Below are 20,480 nucleotides of genomic sequence, written 5' to 3' on the forward strand. Positions count from 1 at the left end.
AGTGGGGGGGGGGGGTATGACTTGGAGTTAAATGATACTTACCCGATAGAGTGTGAGAACTTCAAATGATGCATTGTCAAGTTGCGAAATCGAATAATTGACAGGAGAACGATAGTGCGTGCTCATCAAGAAATATCTCAAAGCCAATGGATGGTATTGTTTAGTGACCTACAGGAAGATTGATATTTACAATACAATAAATGTAGGCTTCAATTTGGGAAGGGGGGGCAAATTACAGGGTAAAAAGATCACAGCTACCTCGCGAATTGTGAAAAAGTTGCCCAGTGACTTGGACATTTTCTCATTGTTCTGTGTCACAAAACCATTATGCATCCAATATCCCACCTTGCTACTCGAGCAGGCAGCACAGCTTTGAGCGATCTCATTTTCATGATGTGGGAATATCAAATCCCTCCCACCACCATGAATATCAAAGGAGGAAGTAAGGTAATGAGCACTCATGGCGCTGCATTCTATATGCCATCCTGGTCTTCCAGGGCCCCATGGACTGTCCCAATTTGGCTCACCAGGTTTTGCAGCCTACAAACATAGGAAAAAACTAAATCGACATTAACTACTTATTGAAAGGAAAGGACATGACATCCTAGAGCTAAAATTATACTCATAAAGCATGTCAAGGTCATATCACCTTCCACAATGCAAAGTCAGCAGGGTGTTTCTTTCTTGAATCAATGGCAACCCGTTCACCAGCTCGATTATCTTCTAGTTTCCGTCCAGATAACCGGCCATAATCAGGAAACTTATCAACTGAGAAGTATACATCTCCATCAACAACGTAGGCATGGTCCTTTTCAATGAGCTGCCACAGAATACCATCAGAAATAACCGATTGATGCATATAAGAAAAGCTATTTTTAAGACAGCAAGAGTATGAGTCAATGTTGTCTTATGGTTATTTTTGAGATATCTACCAGCATAAGATTTCCAGTAGATCAAAAAGTTACTCTTTCCAGAGTAACTCAAGATGTTTACCGGGGGAAAAAAAAAAACTCAAAATGTAGAGAAAGAACATTATGTGAAACATAGTTGTCAAGATGACTAGCCGACCCAAGGTGTTGGAGGGCAGCCTAGGCATGCAGTATATGTAATATAGCAATAATAATTTTACATAATTATCATAGTTGTCAAGGCGTCGCCTAGGTGATGCTCAGGTGACCGCATTGGCAACCAGGCAGTCACCTTGGTCACCTAGGCAGGTGCTTTGGTCGCTTTGGTCACCAAGGTGGGTGCTTCGGTCGCCTTCTGCCCAGGCCCCCTTCAACACCTTGGTTCGCCTAGATGCCATGACAACTATGATACAATTTTTCCAGTAATGACCTTATATGAGAAAACCAACATACAATAAACAAAGCATAGGATATAATATATTTCATCAAAAAACAAAGTAAAAATCATAAATCAGCGTAAAATCAGGAAGTGTCCAAAAACTGATATAATATAAGGTGTGCTGTAACAAGACCACAAAGTGACACTAGGCATCCAAGGTGGTCACCTTTCCTATTTTAAAGATCCAATGTATCAATATCACGTATTTTGTTAAAGAATGAAATGTGTTCTAAGAGTAAGAAAAAACAGAACCATTGTTTGGAGTTAGAAAAGCTTCCTTATCACTAATTATTCACTAATAAAATTGAAGGAAAGAGTGAATGAAATCAGGGATAAGGGGAAAAAAATAAAATAGCAAAGCTGCAAAAGAATGAGAGAATTTATAAATCCAAAGCAATGTTTGTAATAACAATAAAATTAAAAGCTAATACACGATACCCTAACTTAGAAAATCACGATGCTGAAAAATTATAGTGTATATATTCAATGGCACTACAAGCTTTGCCATAGGCTAATGAATAAATATCAGATAATACCACGTTTAATCCAAAACCATTTCAATAGACAAACAATATGAAATAAGAGAAAGAACACCTGAACAATCATTGTCTTAATCTGATCCATATGTTTGGAAACACGAGGTTCTTGTGGAGGACTTGAGCACCCTAGATCTTCCATGTCTCTAATAAATTCCTCGCAGAACTCACCACTCAAAGTTATTGCATGTTTCCCCAGTTCATTTGCTCTACGAATTATCTGCAATATGACCAATTTTAGCTATCCATCCTGCCAAAAAATAAATAAATCAAGCAATAACACCAAAGCATATAAAATTGACAAAAGGACACGACGGAAATGATGCATATTTGTTTAGAAAAAAAATTAGAAAAGACAAAAGAAAATGATTTATCCCAGACAGCATTTGTTGCAAAATAATCTTGGCATCAACTTTTAAAGAATAGCAACTTGATGAACTTTTTGGGTGATTTCTTATAAACCTCCAAATAAAATCTATTATAGGTCACCACATTCCTTGTTCAGTAATGGTCCACCCACAAGTACTCTTTATCATTAAAAAGCTAGGGCCAATAGGTGGTCATAGTCATACCCCCCATCTGATAGGATGGATGCCCCATCATCAATAATCATCTTTGCACAAGGCATTAGTAGTATATGGTTACCTTTCAAAAAAAAAAAAAAAACAACAGAGTGTTTGATGAAGAAACCGGGTCAAAATACCCTATTGGGTTCTCTATGGATGCACCTAGATACCAAATACCTATATTACAAGGGAACGATGGAAATTTTGTAATAAACTGAAGTTATCAAGGGGGGGTGGCAGGAATGTAATTAAACAAATAGGGGAGGATCACTTGATAGACTGAAGGCAAGGACATAAGATGGATTAGTATTTATTACGCAGGGAAACACTTGGAAGGAGGAACAAAATAATGGAAAAATGTAATAATGGGACAAAGACGATAGTAATATGTAAGTGGTCCTCAAGGAGTAATTTTGAAAAGGAAGGGAGAGGTATCGTCTTCTACCTCAAGAAGTTACAACCAAGAGGTGGAACCAGCAACCTATGAGAAGAGAACTCCCTCCAATATTCTCAGTTGGATCTGAAACTTCAGGTGGAGAATTGCAGATCACTACCTACTTGAATGCCACCAATTATCTTCCCAAAAAAAGGTGAAGAAGGAGCATCCATCACTGATATAAATCTGCCGGAAGGTCTGAAATTGATATGCCCAAGAATATGTCACAGTAAGGGAGTTGATGGAAGACAAGGGGACCAAGGTCTGAATCACTACAAGGGTGCGACCTAACCTTTGAAGTTCAATCCCATTTTACCAGATATTAGGGAGTTTGAACTCCAATCTCAGGCTGCCACTGCCGATTGGAATAGAGAAGGTAAACTTTAATGAAGATAATGGTGGGGAAGAAAAAGAAAAGGGAGAAGAAAGGGTGAGGGTAAGGATCTCACTGGAAGAAGAATAAAATAATAGAGGGAGGGTGAGTATACACACTCACAAGACACGCTGGCAAGCAAACTCAACTTTCAATTCATTCTTTCAATCTATTCTCCATTGTACCACATAGTGAATATAAAGAAAATGCAAAAATATTAAGAGTAACCCAACTAAAATAAGAAACAAACTAGGAAATAATTCCTACTCAATGAACCCACCCAAAGATAATGAAATAAACTGTTGAGATGACCACAGTTAGTTTATTTTTTACCTTGGTCAAGTCTTATTTACCATAGTAAGTCTTGTAGATATGGACGCTTAGTCAGCATTATCCTACTTTCCTTATTCAGTTTCTTGTAGATAGGACGCTTAGTCAGTGTTATCTCACTTCCCTTATTCGGTTTATTGTAATCTCCTTAAAACTACGAAGGACCTCTATCATTAACTAACAAGTCGAATCATTCTCTAATCTCTGATTCTCAACTTAAATTAAAGATTCAAATATATTCTACCAAATAAAATAACTCCAAAAATATCCTAATGAACTTTAAATCTAATTCGGACCCGGTTCTCGATCAGAGTTCTCAAACAGGTTCGGCCCTTTCCAAAGAACTACTCCATCATTTCCCCGGTATTGAGAAAAACTCGTCCACGAGTTTTCTAAAATGGGAGAATCAACACCAATTGATCTGCATCCATACTTGACTGTATGAAACCATCGAATGAAGCATGATTGAATGATATGAAACCTATGACGCGGAGATCGTTGTTGACGTAATGACTAGAAAATATAAAATCAACTAGTTAACTCAAGAGATCAACCGGTTTGTTCTCTTCCACAAGTTTATCTTCAATGACCATCGACGCCATCTCATCCCCCATCAGTGATGGCTTGTTTTCTAGCTTTTCCACCATTAGCTCAACCACTGAGATCAATTTATCGAAGGAAGAGTCCATATGATCAGATGTGACTAGTAATAGGTCCTTGATTTCAATGCATTACCGCTATGTCTCCTTGGATTATCGTAGAGTCTCGTCAAGCTTCTCTCGTCTAAGCTGAATTTGTTGACGGATCTCCCATAACAGAGGTTGAATCCATCGGCCAGGTTTGCTCTGATACCAATTTGATGTGAAACCCGGGTCAAAATTCCCTATTGGGTTTGCTATAGGCCCACCCAAATACCAATTACCTAAGTTACAAAGGAACAACGGCAATTTTGTAATAAACTGAAGTTATCAAGGAATGGCAAGGACATACTTACAAAAATAGGGGAGGGTCACCAGATAGACCTGACACAAGCTGAATTAGTATTTATTATGTAGGAGTACACTTGGGATGAGGAACAAAATAATGGTAAAAGATAATAAAGGGACAGAGTAGGATAATATGTAAGTGGTCCTTAAGGAGTTATTTCGTTAAAAGGAAACGGAGAGGTATCGTCTTCTCCCTGAAGAAGATACAACCAAGAGGCGGAAACGGAAACCTAAGAGAAGAGAACTCCTGATGATATTCCTGGTTGGATCTAAAACTTCAGGTGGAGACTGGCAGGTCACTACCTACTTGAATGCCACTAATGATCTTCCAAAACAACAAGTGAAGGAGCATCCATCGCTGATATAAATCTTCCGGAAGTTGCAACTCTGAAACTGATATGCCTAAGAATATGTCACGGTAAGGGAGTTGATGGAAGACAAGTGGACCAAGGTCTGAATCGCCACAGGGGTGTAACATAACCTTTGAAATTCAATACCAATTTATGACATATTAGGGAATCTTAGGCTGCCAATACCGATTGGAACAGAGAAGGTAAACTATAATAGAAGACAATGATAGGGAAAAAGAAGAGAAGGAATGAGAAGAAAAGAGGGGGGGGGGGAAGGCTCTAGCTGGAAGAAGAATAAAAGAAGAGAGAGAGGGAGGGAGGGAGAGAGCACATACACTTACAGGCCACGTAGGCACAACAAACTCAACTTTCAATTTGGTCTTTCAATCTATTCTCCATCGTATTACATCGGGAATATAAAGAAAATGTAAAAACATATTAAGGGAAACCTAAGTGCCCAACTAAATTAAGAAACTAACAAACTAGGAAATAATTCCTACGTAGTCTACCCACCCAAAGATAATGAAATAAATTAAAGATTACAATATATTCTCCCAAATAAAGAACTATTAAATATCCTACTAGACCAAAAAAATCTAATTTGGGCATGGTTCTTGGTTGGAGTTCTCAAAAAGGTTCGGCCTAGTCCAACGAACTGCTCCTGCTTCAATGTTACACATACAAAATAATAAATTACTGAAATCAAAGGTCTATACTGATAGAAATTTTGCCAATTCTGACAACCCTTAAGGGTCTAGACAAATAGGGGAGGGACACTCCCAAACACAAAAGAAGAATCCAAGTATAGTCGACTTAGTGAGCCTTGTAAAACTCTTTTTAATTAAATCTGTTAACTTAAAAAAACAAATCCAACCAGGCTGCCTAAACAAGAACTCTGGGCAGTTGAAACACTAACCAATCACGTATAGAATATGTTGTGCTATATATTCACCTTATATACCCAGCCACAAAGCTACGACTTCAACTATGTGATAAATTTATACTACTTAAATATATCTTAATATAAAAACAGGAATAGAGACAATCCTTTCATACCCCAAGCTCGTCAGTCAAATCGTAGTAAATTCACATATTTATTTGTGAACTTTTAGCCGTTTACAACAACATCCAAAACCTTATCCCAACTTAATGGGATGAGCGCGAGGATCCATGCAAAAAGATTGACGGGTTATTGCCAAAAAATTCAAAATTTTTATGTTACAAGAGAAAAATTATTAACTTGAATTACAATAATATTGCAAAAGGTCCTTTACACTAGACATCTAGGAAAGCCTTTCTTTATGAGCTACCAAGTACCTACCTTTGCCATGTTGCAATTCCAACCATTGGATAGATAGGGTGATGTTTGGGTTAGCCACTTATCAAATTTCAAAGGCAAATTCAATAATATAAAACTCCTCATATATTAGCAATTTCCCTTCCATTTTGATTTGTCCACCTATTTCAACCATTGTAAAAAATTTGCATATTTTCAACCATTTTGCAAAACATCTTCAGAGCCTTCAATGTGCCATGTGGCCATACAACAACAACAAATAACAACAACCATAACCTTATCTCAACTGAATGGGGTCAGCTACCGGGATCTGATATTGAAATTAGAAAATAAAGAAGCCCAAAAGAGAGATTAAAAATGAGGAAAAATTGAGATAAAAGGCGAAAGCAATAGAGAAAGACACATCATAGGAACATCCCCCATAAGGGGTCGGCAACACTGGTCCTTGTCCTCCACAAAACTCTATCCGAAGTCATACTAGGATCAAGCCCTATCCTTTGCATATCTTTCCAAACCACTTTTTCAATAGTCACCTTAGGTCTACCCCTACCTTTTCTGGCTCCCACAAAATAAATCTAGTCAGTCTTCCTTACTGGGCATCCATAGCTCTCCGTTGAACATGGCTATACTACCTCAATCGGCTCTCACAGAGTTTGTCCTGGATTGGTGCAACCCCCAAATCATTTATAATACAATTTAGGCCCCACCCAATCAACTAAAACTTGGCAAGTAAATAGTGTATCTAGATATCTGCCCAGAAAATTTAGGCCCCAACCGATCTGCCATGTGTTTCATTAAGCCCACATGAGAAGGCCTTAATGAGTGCACCATATAGGATAATATGGGGTATCCTAATCACCTAAGGATTAGAGTTATAAAGCCTCATGTAAATCCAGAATCGTGGGGATTAGTAACCAAAACCAGCAACTGAGATTTAATTAAAAAAAGAAACTGCAAGCCCGATGTGGCAAGAATTCTAATTGAGTACGCTAACAGAGAAGAGAATAAACCCTTATGTTTTGAACCAGATATAATGGTCAGATTTGAGCGTAGTAAGATATTACCAAATTAGTAACATGCTGAAACTGGAATTCAGAATTAGTAACCACATGAAACAACAACTAAATTGTAAAACAACAAGTGAATTCAAATATAAATAGGTTAATTGAATTAGTAAGTAATGCGACAAAGAAATAAGTGAATATACAAAATAGAAACTAGCAGAAAAGTTAAAAATTAAGGGTGGGCATTGTACTGCCACCAAGTATAGGAATTGATAGGATGATTATGTGACTATTCAAGCCCTAAAACATGGTCTGAAACTATGAAGAGATCCAACAGAAGTTAGTGGACAGAATAGTTAATTGAAGACCCAAACACAACTGAAAAGAAAACCTGGTAGAAGCAAGCTAAGGAAAAGGTGTAGAACAGAGTTGTCAAGGTGTTTCCTAGGTGCCTTGGTTGCCTCGTTCGTGTCTCCTTGCGTCTGGACCCCTCCAACGCCTTCGGTCGCCTAGACACTGTGAAACTGTGGTGTACATGTTATTTGAATGAAGAAAATTGAAAAAAGGATTTGTTAGGACTCTCACCAAACTGTGGAGAAGGAATCCTACCAACTCCAGCCTTGACACCCTACCAAGGTTCCTCATGGCATCCCACAGAACCATGCTCTGTCCCTAACAGAATTCACAAGCTTAATGCTAAATTATTTCTCAAATCGTTGGGGTGGGTGTGATTCCTTCCTCTTTATCGATAACTTCATGGAAATAAGCAAAATAGGAAAACCCCTTGTGTTGAAGGAGGAATCCCTTACAGCCCAAGTTTTCCACAAAAAAAAAAAAGTCTTCTATAACTTAACAAAATAGAAACTAACAGTAACCAACATAGAACTCAAATCCATCATATTTGGGCTTAAAGAATCGGCCCATTCCAACAGTAAACATAAAAAGACTAAATCCCTCACCCACATAACCCATTGGACACTCAAAATTAAAATATATATAGGCCCATTTTTTGGACCATTCTAACCCAACCAATGGCATGATTTGCTGCTAGACTCCTTGTTCTTCTTGGAATCCCTTGCTAGTTTCGAGAGTGACGATCCTCAATAAAGGTTTATGTATACATTGATGCTGCCCTTCCCTCATGGTTCGAGCTTTTAGGTGAAACAATGGCAAACATGGTATAAGAGCAGGGAGGTCGAATGTTCAACTCCTGGGAAGTGCGAAAATCGGGTAAGGGCCATCCCTCGGTGCTATGTGAAGAAATGCCACGTGAGCTCCACTTGCAAGGACCATGGGATCTTGGTCTACATGTGTGAGGGAATGCAGGTCATTCACTATCTCTCGCTCCCAAGGTTTAGCTCCTGACTAGAGGGAGAGGGGCAAGGCACCTTGAGATGCTAATCCACGAAAAACGATAAGAAAAATTCGAAAGAACTCATATGAACTGCATCACCAGAGCTCCATATATGTATAAATATATTAATATTTTATACATGTGCAGGATTTTCTTGCATAGCTTTCAATGAGCATAATGAACTATATTCAAAGAAATCCCGCACTGCAATTTCTAATCCCCAAATTCATTATGGTCTGGTCAAACCAATAACTCGTAACCAGCCCTCATTTACCAATTAATGGAAGGGTGAGATTCCAAAACATTAGTTAGGAACTATGATGCAGATTCTTCACCAAACTAGGCTTGTTTTATTAGGAATAAGCATAGGGTTGGGTTCATACATGTTGGGCGTCTGATCCCATGTGTTTTGAGTGTAATGGGCCACTTTTATGGGCCTAAAAGAGGGGCTTTAAGGTTGCATATGGGATTACTAGTTTGTTTCCTTTTTCATTAGTTTCGTTTTTAGTTGAGTTCAATTTAAGTTGTTAGTCTTTGTTTTCTTAAGAGTCAAGTTATCAGTTGAGCCAAGTCATCAGTAGTTAGTTTCTAATTTCAGCTAGTTTCTAATTTCAGTTTTTAGTAAGTATCGTATTAGGAGACTAAATTACGGTTTCCTTTTAAAGAACCTTCTATTTTGTAATTCCCTTCCCCATCATTATAAATAAAGAAGAAGAGCTCCTAAAGCTGAGACGATTTTTATGAACCAAATACTTGCTGCTGCCGCTGCTATGTCTCTACTGAGATCTGTCCTGTGTTTGATCAAGACCAAATGGGCTGGTGTTTGATCTGGTCGACGCTCTGCGGTGAGAAGCCCTAGTGGTTCCTTCTATCTACTGTTCTCTTTTTTATATTGTTCTCCAACCATCCAGGGAATAGTTCTGTTCTTCTCTTGACTTCGATTCTGTTCAGAATTTCTTCAGATTTCATCATCGGCTGTCTGCTACCTGAAGCAGTTCCAGCCAGTGTTTTGAGCTCTACATCTGGTCAATACTTCCTCCTACCCAAGTAAGGATCGACCCTGGTTTGGGCTAACTCTGGCCAGCCAATCTGAAGATATAAAAAAAAAATCCCTATTTTTGTTTGTCCTGTAGTGACATTACAGAGCAGGAACCAGAATCAATAGGTCTGATCTGTCCTCCTCTGTTTCTGTGGTGTTTATTATTGTTTGTGGACTGTTAGGATTTATTCCTACTTCTGGTTAATCCAATTATCTGGTGTATCGTCTGTTCTCATAAGTTCCTGCTTCTGGGTTTGGAAATTCTGGTTTACAAGAATCTGTTTTATTCTTTAACTCTGATCTGTTAATTGCTGCCCTACCTTAGTGATTATTGGTTGTTCTTCTGATTATAAAATCCTGCAATTGAAGGCTTGGTTAGTCTATCTATCCTAGTCTACATTAAACTAAATTGTAAATCTTGTATTGGTGGTCATTCTGTCTTAGTTATCTAAATTAAATTTTTGGATATTCTGTACTAAATCTTCAACGATAATTCCTCCAAAAAAGGTGCAGAGAAGAAAGAAGTTTGAATCCACCCTCTCTCGACTTCCTGCAACAGAATTCTATTTAATTGGAAAAATAAAATTCCAAAACCCAGAAAAAATGAAGAAAAAGAGGAAGAAAATAGAAAATAGAGAGAAGAGATTTAGACATTTCTATTCCCATCGATCACCATATAGGATGGGCTTTTTCAATCTCAACCAGATCATCATCTCCAATCTCTTCATTCCTACCCAGCAGAATTATACTCAACTGGAATGATTCCCATCAGGCGGCACAGCTCACACTCTGTCTCTCCAATCAGACTAAGCTAAGATAAGGTTAGAGATAAGAATATTACCAACCTCACTTCATAATTAGTTCCAATTCTAGTTTCAAGCTGACATTTGACCAATGAGATGGGTGAGGGGTCCTCTCTGTGTACCATACCACCATGTGGCAAGAGAACAGAACCTCATGATGGTAACAAGTGTAATGACAAGGTAATTGCTCTTATAATAGCCCATAATTTGTAACTTGACAACGATCCATAAAATTAAAAAGAAACAATAAATACTACAATCAGTCTATTAATGCTTTATGTCCACTTTGGTTTAAACTTTAGGTTAATTGGAAAAGCCAAAAAGCTCATCGTGTTGCCCCCGAATTCCTTTCACTCCAGAATACCCTAGCGTAAGAACATTCAAGGAAGCCACCGCCTAGAGCAGCCTAGCCGTTAGGCTGGGCTGCTCCCCCCCCCCCCTCTCTCCCTCTCCCTTCGCCTTCTCCCCCTTTCTTCTTTTCTCTTCTCTCCTCCCTCCCTCCCCTTTCTCTGCATCTCCCCTTCCCCTCTCCCTTCTTCCTCTTCTTCTCACGCCCACTCCCTTCTTCCTCCTCCTCCTCCTCCTCCTCTCTCCCTCTCCCTTTGCCTTCTCCCCCCTCTCTCCTCTTCTCCTCTTCTCCTCTTCTCCTCTTCTCCCTCCCTTCCTCCTCCACCACTCTTCTTCCCCTCCCTCTGCATCTCCCCTTCCCCTCACCCTTCTTCCTCTTCTTCTTCTCTCGCCCTCTCTCTTCTTCCTCCTCCACTCCCTTTCCCTTCTTCTCATGCACTTGCTAGTGCCGGTCATTTCAATCGGTGTTGAGGTTACTGAAACCACTCGGCTCGTCTTCCCGCTAGCTGCCTACCCTACTTGGCCTGTAGATGACTTGGTGCTAGCCCCTTCTAGGCTAGGTGCTTTCTAGTCGCCATCCCACCAAGCTTACTGCCCTTTGGACCCCTCTCCCATCAGGCCTTGTCCACCGTTCCAGGTGGCCATCAGGCTCATTTGGTTTGTCCGTTAGCTGGTCTGCTCCTCAAGTTCTACCTCTTGGTTGGCTGCTCGCCATGACTGCAGCAGCCCCTCTGGACGCCACTCTCACAAGTCCCGTTGTCCCGTTGGTATTCTCCCCATACGGATGTCTAGCTCGCTTGGACTGTCTACCTACTCACAACTTTGGCATTCACCTTCGTGGTCTGCCTGTCCCGATGGACCTGTTGGTCGCTAGGAACCTGTCTTTCGGTCTGTTGGTTAGCCTCTTTGACACCAGCTCGTTGTGCCATTCTAGGTCGTTAGTCACTCCACCATTGCCCTCATAAAGACTGGCACCCTTTCGCCTTGGAGACCCCATCCACTAGGCCAACTGATCGCTTGGTCGAGGCCCTCCGTAAGGCCATGCTCCTCAATCATGGCTGTCTCTTTGTTGGCAATGCTCATTCGTGTTGGTGGCTAGGATTGTGGTTCTCTTCCCAATTCAGACCGATTTGCCCTCCTCCTCAGGTTGGGCATCCGGGCCGGCCTGTAGAAGCTCTTTGAGGCCATGTGGGTTCTGATTGATGCCCTTGTGGGCTTTTGTATCCCTTTTGGGTTTGTAAATACCCCTTTTGGGGCTATATTTCTCCTCCCCCTTTTTTTAATGCATCTTTCAATTCACCCAAAGAAAAAAAAAAAAAAGCTTTATGTGATGTTTAATTTCCTATGCGCAAAACAAGAGATTTACCAGTACCAAAAAGGCCCCTGAGGCACAACCCCCCACCCCAAAGAAAAAGATCAAGTGCAGAAGTAAAGACTAACTCTAAATGAATAACCCAATTCACAATAGCTTGAATCATAAAAAGGGGTACATTATAGTTACATTCCAGAACATAGCTCTCCAAGCTGTTCCAGCCTATAACATGATCAAATAATCCACAGTAGGTAGAAGAAAATAATAATATCTTTTAACAATATACTAACCTTGTCATCAATATCAGTAAAGTTCCGCACATAATTGACTTCATACCCCAAATATCGCAGGTATCTGTCCAATTCTCAACAAAGTAAAACCTGGTTAGCATCCAAAATTAGGGCCCGCTTGGATCTCTATATTAGGTTTAGATAATCTCAGTCCAATCAACTAGTAAATTTATTGGGAAAAGGCAAGGCTTCATGACATTCTCAATGATAATTGGATTGGGGAAATTAGTTATTGACTTCGATCTACCAAATTGGTATCCTGAGAACAACATTCTTATTCTATTGGTCATCAGATGAAGATTGATTCAATGTACTAACCAAAGGCACCACTAAATTTAATTTGCCAAAATTGCACTTTGGCACTCATTCGCATCAATTGCCCAACATATAACTTAATCCACAAAACTGGTGTAGAAAAGTTAAATCAACACGGAATTCCTTATAAATAAAAATTCCATAAGAAATCCATTAAAAGTCTCTGAATGCATTCAACGCCCAGATCCACCGATCATCAGATGGATGTTGTGCAATATCAATAAAAGGTCTTTCTGATGGAACATACTTCAACAACATAGTGTGGTAACAGAATATACAACAATGAACAGTACAGGCTTTGAACAGTACTGTGCAACGTGCATCAAAGACAGAAACTTAACAATACTGGAAATTGATAGCTCTAATTTATTAATTCAAATTAGGTAGGATTCTAAGATGCAGCAATTCTGTTATATGTCAATCAGAAATCGTCCTCAATCAATTGCATACTCATTGGGCATTGAGTACATTAACTATGAATGACCCTTAAATAACTAAATAATGATTGGATATTGAGTCATAATTAAAAAAAAAAAAAAAAAAAAGAGTCCTGAATACAGTGGTGGTCCTGTAAAATATTATTGACTTATACAGCACAATCTTCTTCATTTGCTTTCTCTGCTCTGAAAGAATGTTGGAACAAATAACTGTTAGATGGTTATAGGCCATAGCTCAATTGGTCCACACTGCATGGCCACCACAAGGTCAAAGTTCAGAACCTCAGCTCCAGCTCACCCACCACATAACATACCGGTTAGGAGCGCACAAAATTTGCGGGTTGACTCCTAGGTGGCACCGAGAACAAGATCAATGATCTTTCTTCAGGACATTGATAAGAAAAATAACCATGAATAAAGGGTTAAGCAATTAATATGAAATATTTTCAGACCCAATAGCCCGCTGCTTAGAAGACGACCCAAACATCAAATTACACAAGTCTTTTTCCCCTGACTGAACAAGTTTAAGTGAGAAATTCGACGTTCACATGGTCGCAGAGATCAATTCCTCTATATATTGTCGTATTGTATGATCCAAGAACTCACATAAAGCCTCCATATTTATGTAAAGTAGATTCTATCCAAAATCATTTTAAGTCATAAGGAGAATTCGTTAAATTCCATATGTACAAGCTCTTCAAACATCTTTTCTTTTCCTATTCTAAAGCTTTCTCGGTAACCATGGTTAAAGTTCACGATCCAATACTGATCCAGATCGCCCAATCGAATGATTTTGCCTCTGTTTTTCTTTGAAAATGGGCTTTTTTTTTTATGTTTTACCCTTAGTCCATGCCGTTACACCGATACGGATCACCCAATTGTAGACCGATCCCTCAGAACCACAAAGCTTAAAGGAAGAAGAATAGTAGAATGATTAGAGAGAGAGAGAAAGAAAGAGAGAGTTCACCTGTAGAGGACATCGAAGGCGACATAAACACGAGCGTGGCCAATGTGGCTATAATCGTAGGCGGTGATGCCACAAACGTACATGCCCACCTTACCAGGCTCTTTGGGCTTGAAGATTTCCTTCTGTTTAGTCATGGTGTTATAGACCATAAATTCCCGTTTCGCCATTACAACTTAGGGTTTCTGCAACTTAAACCCTAACTCTGAGAGACGAACCCACCCCACCTCTTGCCTCGTGTGTTGTTGTGTACGGTTTTTTCAGGTTTTTATACAATGAGCACGCAATTGCCTTCACAGTTCAGCTGGAGATGTTTAGGACGAACGAGAGCGCCCAAAATAGCCGAGAGAGAAAGACTTGTCTCAAGTTTGGAGGAGAAAGGGAATGGGTTGTCAGTTGAGAGAGAGAGAGAGAGAGAGAGAGAGAGAAATAGGAGAAAGAAACGGTTGTGAAAGGAAAGATTTGATTCACAGAATCTAAACCGAACTTTGAAAAAACCTCGAAAAATATAAATTAATAAATAACTCTAACCGAACTTGTAAATTAAAAATTACCATTTTTTTTATATTGGAAATAGACCGGGTTGATCAAAACGTAGAGGATTTCGAACCATATTCGAACTCGCCGACTTCTTCATCTTCTGAGGCAGCTTCACCGGAAAATTGCCGGAGGCCGGTTTCGTATCCAACATCGACCTTTTGACGTGATGGTCGTTAACCTGCTTTTAATCTCCATGTTCTAGGTGGTGATCTAGGGTCTCCTCCTCCTCCTCCTCCTCCTCCTCCTCCTCCTCATGGTCTGGTTGCTGTTGCTCCTCCGAATCTGTAGCGGTAGAGATTGAAGGATTTGAATCACTCCAGAACGGAAGGAGCTCGAGTTACCTGGGATTGCTTCCCTCCTTAGCTTGATTTTTTCTGGGTTCCAAAGCCTGAAGTGAAGAAGATGGTACCGGTCATCAGATTCAAAAGAACAAAAAGCACAGTTGGGGTAAACCAGCTATATACATAGAAGCCCAGATTGAAGGAAGTGACTCTTCGAGCATGATTTCTATAGTCTCTACACCACTAAGCTCACTCTGTTGCAGACTTGCAGAGACTCTTAAGAGGTTGAAGGTTGTGGTTTACAGAGGGAGAGGAAGAAGATGTGAAACAGGAAAGGGTTCGAAATCCTCTACGGTTTGGGGGTTTTGGTCGACCCGATTCATTTTTAAACCAAGATTTCAGACCGGCACAAGTGACAATCCACCATACATGTGGCATCGGCCACATGTCACGATCGCAGGGGATCAAAATCCTCTGTTTTTCTCATCCCTGTTTTTCCTTGTTTTGCTACCTGCAGAACACGACACGTGGACAACAGAGGATCCAACGGTCAAGGTTGGGTGAGGATTATTACATCCGCTGCGTTGGTCTTAAAGTTGTCCACGTGTCGTGTACTGTAGGTAGCAAACCAAAGAAAAACAGGGAGGGATGAGAAAAACAGAGGATTATTTTCCGATCGCAGGTACCCTCCGCCAGCCTCCGTGAAGAACGTTTTCCGTAAACGATTTCGATCCCCCAACTTCTAAGCTTATATAGAGTTGGTGTGAAAAGACCATGCTACCCATGTTAAAGAACGTCACCTAATATAGTGTTCCCTATGTCCACACACATTAGGAAGTGGAGTCAAGGCATGGACGTCTTTTCATAGCCGAACCCATTTCTCATGTATTTAGGGATACAAAACACTATCGAGTAGCATTCTTTTTCTTCTTCTTTTTTTTTTTCTTTTTTTTCCTTTTTTTTTTTATTTTTTTTTTTTAAATAACCCTATCAAACACAGGAAACACCCAGACTGTGCAGGGTGCAAAATGATCATGCTAGCCCTTGCACCATGCCCTAAAGATGCTCCCATGTGCCTTCCCGTTGGCCCTGCACTGGTGTTGCCTACGTCAGACTGGCAAAGTTCTATAACCTACTTACAATGGGACGTATAAGAGAAAATAACTAGGAAGGGTGGAGCTTGCTAAAGGCTCGTCTAGATTGGGTCATTGTTAGCAAAAACGGGAACGGTAAAAAAACAGAAACGGATGGTACGAGTTTTAAACAGTAAAAAATTTCGAATGATACAATCAAATAAACGGTCAAAAATGTAGAGAACAGTAAAATTAGAAAAACGGATGGTACGAGTTTTAAACATGTAGATTTCAAACAAACGGGACTAAAAAAACGGTAGTATACTCATATAAATTAAAGAATTATTATATGAATATCTGCATCTAGTGTTCAAAACAACTACAATATCTAACATTAATGTCTATACGTCTCAGGTCTCATTATAAGTTTTAAGACATATATCATTGAATACCATTCAACACCAATTCTAAATTCATACACCACACATGCCCAAAGTCTTATTGAGCAATGTGACTAGGTTATGGTATTGTTCATTGTTGTCAACATAGTCAACACACACTAAAAGTAATATATGTTCAATTAGAGTTAGGAGTCATCACTTAAGAAATATTTTTTAGCAAATACATCAGTTTATAGTTCAATTTCGGGGTCTGTGAATTGAATTTGAGTTAAAGGTAATATCATGAGAAATATGGTCCATTGCGTTAGCTTCAAGTTGGTGAAAAAATCAAGTCGACCAGAGTTCGGGAGAGAGATATATGGTCAATTAAGTAGACATTATGTTCAAAAATCAAGTCTTGAAAAATGCCATGAAAAAGGAACGTGTTTTAAACGTGTTTATAACGAAAATGCTTGAAGTTTGCTATTTTTTTTAAGTATATTTGGGAAGCATACGGTAAAACGTGTTTTAAACGATAAAAAACGGAAACGCGTTTAAAACTCCACTTTAAACATGTTTTTTTCTAACAGTGGATAGGGTCTTGTATAATTGTTTATGGTCGACTCAATGTCTTCTTTGTTTTATTCGCCACCTCAATAAAATCTAACATGATCATACCCCTATTTGGGTTGAAATTGCGACAACGTTGGCCATCAGGGTTTTGTCATTTAAATTCCAAGAAATGTGGGTATCTCATCTTAAGTTTTTGAAGATTGTAAAGGAAGTCTAGGGTTGGCCGATCTATGGTTTGCCTATACAAATTTTATTTTTTAAGCTCAATCATCTTCGTGTATGACTTAAAACTTGGAATAAAGAATTGTTTGGTAATATTCACATGTTCACAATGCAAAGGATGAAGTTAGTCGGGCTGAAGCAAATTATGATTTAAATCTGAGTAAAGCATCAAAGTGTGCTCTCCAAAAACCTCGTACTATTCTTCAGAGATCTCTTCTCTAAGAGGAAATTTTTTGGCTGCAAAAATCCAAAGTCAAATGGCTTCAAGTAGGAGATAGGAACACAAGCTTCTTCCATGCAATGGTGAAAGTTAGGCAGAAAAAACTAGTGTGGAGAAAATTAATTTGAATGAAGGGGTTTGGATCACTGGGGCGGAGGAGATGAAAGTTGAGGCAGTGCAACACTTCTCAAGTATTTTTCGTCTCAACCTAGCCTTCGGGATGAGGGAATGTTGAACTATATTTCCACGTTGATATTTGATGATGTTAATGCAAGTCTTCATCTAGTGTTGCCCATAGAAAAGGTGAAAGCAACGGTTTTTTTCTCTTTCTAAAGAGAGTGCTCCTGGCCTGATGGTTTTTCTTGTATTTTTTTCATATCCTATTGGGATGTAGTGTGTGTGGACATTATGGTGGCTGTCAAGGATTTCTACTCTGGGGGTTTGTTGTCTAGAAGTTATGTCTTTTTATCTCACTCTCATCCTAAAGGACTTTCTTGAGTTTATGTCTTTCAGGTCGATAAGTCTCTGCAACTTTTTCTATAAGGTCCTTGCTAAAATTATCTCTACTAGATTATCTACTATTCTTCTTTTATTGATTTCAGAAGAACAAGGTACGTTTGTTCATGGCAGATGCATTCACGATAACATTGCGCTTGTGCAGGAAGTAGCTTAGGTATTAATTAAAAAAAAATAAATAAGGGGCAAAAACTTGATTTTGAAACTTGATATGGCTAAGGCCTATGATCGGTTAGAGTAGAGTTTCCTCTATAATATGCTCAATAAATTTGGTTTCTCTTCTCTTTAGATTGATTTAATCAGGAAATTACTAGAGAATTGTTAGTTTTCAATTGTAATGGATGGGGGCCATATAGCTATTTTAAATCATCTAAAGGTCTTAGGTAGGTATATCATTTATCACCTAGTCTGTTCATTTTGAATGAAGAAGTCTTTATCAGGGGTAAGTCGATGCTCTTCAAAGAAGGCCATGCAACTTATTTTCATTTCCCAAGAGGGTGTCCGGGGATATCTCATAGTTTATTTGCAGATAATACAATCATTTTTTACTAAGGGATTGAAGACCTCTCTAAAGCAAATCATGGTTTTTATTAGTAGATATGAAAGCTTCTAGGGGCAATTGATGAATCGTCAAAAAAGTTGTTTCATTATTAGTTCTAAAGCTTCAAAGGTTCATGTGAAAATGGTAGGCAATATCAATGGCTTTGTACTAAAATCCTTGCCCATTACTTGGGGGCCTCCGCTCTACTCTAGCAGGTTTTAAAAGTGATTTTTTTTTTTTTTAATGAAATGCTTGCAAATGTTAGGAATAAAGTGGGGGTTTGGAAAGGGAAGCCTTTCTCGTATAGAGGAAGATTGGTTCTTCTTAAGCATATACTTGCTTATATGTCTATCCATATATTTTTCATGTTTGGATTTTCCTAAATCGGTTATGATAAATTCCATAAAATCTATTTAGATTTCCTATAGTGTTCGATAGATTATGGTAAGCGACACCATTGGGTAAATTGGCAAAATATTTGTAGGCTTTTGGAGGAAGGCGACCTTGGCATCCATCTTCTAGATGATGTCAATTATCCATGTGACTTAAGGGGCTGTGGTATATCATGTCAGAGAATTCACAGTGGAGTTCTTTGTTCAATTCCAAGTTCTTAAAAGGTAAGCATATTATGTTAGCTAACTTCAAAGTTGTGAGATCGAGATCTTGAAGAAAATCTTTGGCCTTGAAAGAACTTGTTTTATTGAAATCCAAATGATTTGTTGGCTGGGGTGAGGTGAAATTTTGGTTGGATAATGGTTTGGCTATAGGCCTAATTATTGATTTTGTAGATGGTGCCTTATATATGTACCTGAATATCCGAGTAAAGGAGGTTATTAATACCAACGGTGGTTGGGATCAGGACAAGCTAGATATAATTGACTCCCAAGATATTAGGGATAATATTCTAACTAGTGTCAGCTTATCTGCCAGAGAAGACCAATTGGTGTGGACGCCGTCTCTAGATGGTAGGTTCTCTACCAAGTCAGCCTGAAGTGTGGTTCATGCTCATTTTAATACAGTGTCGTACTCTAAATGGTTGCAGAATCGCTCCCATCCATCCAAGATTGGTTTCTTCTATTGGCAGATTCTCAATGCATGGTAAGATTCCAACCGATGATTCGATAATGAATATTCATATCCTCTTGGTTTCCAAGTGTCTTTGTTGCAAGAGCTCTTGGAGAGAAACGTCCAATCATTGTGTTGAGGGTGGGTGGGATGACGGCAAAGGTTTGGGATTATTTTGGAAGATTATTGGATATGGGTCTTATTCCAACCCATGACATTAGGAGCATAATTTTATTTTGGCAATCTAAGGCAATGCTTAAGGATGCTCGTGACTTCATAAAAGGATTATTACCATCACTAATAGTTTCAAAGTTGTGGTGAGAAAGGAACAACCGAAGGCATGGGGAGGGTGCCCGCACAGCTGGATTGATCATAGAAATGCTGAAAAGATGGGTGCATGAGATCCCTCTTCCATCTAAGTTTAGTAAGTGTCCGTCTATGAGGGAGAACATTATTTTGTAGGTTTTTAATATTAATCCCCCCGTATCAAGGCAAAGTGTTCTTCACCCTGCGACATTGGTCAAGTTGAATGTGGATGGTGCTAGGAAAGAAATCGTGGTATTGGTGGAGGGGGAGGTCTCATCATAAATAAGGATGGCACGGTTCTTGCGGCTTTCCTTAGTTTCTATGTTGTTTCTATGGATTAAGGTTATGTACATATATAGGTTTCTCAGATTTTTCTATTAGTTCCGATTTAACCTTGATTGCGAACTCAGTGTCTAACAGGTTTTGTGAGTTATGAAGTTGCTGGTACTGGTTTTAGGAGATTACGACTCTATGTGAACTCTCTTTGAATTCAAATCTCTTTTTCTTGCTGGGAGAGTAACAGAGCGACGGATTGGTTAGCGAACTTGGCATGTGCTTCAACTAGGAATTGTATTTATCTTAGTGACTAAACTCTTCCTAGAGACCTTAGCTTTATCATTAGGGAAGATAAAATTGGGTGACCAATTTTTATAATATAATTTTTCCCTTTGGGTTT

The 20,480-nt window shown here is 39.1% G+C and overlaps 1 protein-coding gene across 1 annotated transcript; it reads right to left on the minus strand.

Annotated features, from left to right (window-relative positions):
* Nucleotides 1–27: 27 nt before the first annotated feature.
* LOC122066306 (cysteine--tRNA ligase, chloroplastic/mitochondrial-like) lies at nucleotides 28–15,249 on the minus strand. The gene is made up of 7 exons (XM_042630128.1): nucleotides 14,642–15,249; nucleotides 14,091–14,443; nucleotides 12,372–12,435; nucleotides 1,942–2,103; nucleotides 650–820; nucleotides 259–540; nucleotides 28–168 (listed from the first exon to the last, which is right to left on the minus strand). Exons 2-7 carry the CDS (start codon nucleotides 14,255–14,257, stop codon nucleotides 28–30), a joined length of 987 nt encoding a protein of 328 aa, XP_042486062.1. The 5' UTR covers nucleotides 14,258–14,443; nucleotides 14,642–15,249.
* Nucleotides 15,250–20,480: the final 5,231 nt, after the last annotated feature.

The sequence above is a fragment of the Macadamia integrifolia genome, unplaced genomic scaffold, assembly GCF_013358625.1.
Source record: "Macadamia integrifolia cultivar HAES 741 unplaced genomic scaffold, SCU_Mint_v3 scaffold2331, whole genome shotgun sequence".
Lineage (NCBI taxonomy): Eukaryota > Viridiplantae > Streptophyta > Magnoliopsida > Proteales > Proteaceae > Macadamia > Macadamia integrifolia.

Excerpts from the sequence above, each read along its gene's own strand:
- LOC122066306 (XM_042630128.1), bottom strand. The coding sequence starts at position 14,257 with ATGGCGAAACGGGAATTTATGGTCTATAACACCATGACTAAACAGAAG. Across the intron at positions 2,104-12,371 it reads TTACTGATATTGATGACAAG|ATAATTCGTAGAGCAAATGA; the intron begins GTTAGTATATTG and ends GTCATATTGCAG. Across the intron at positions 169-258 it reads ACTTTTTCACAATTCGCGAG|GTCACTAAACAATACCATCC; the intron begins GTAGCTGTGATC and ends ATCTTCCTGTAG.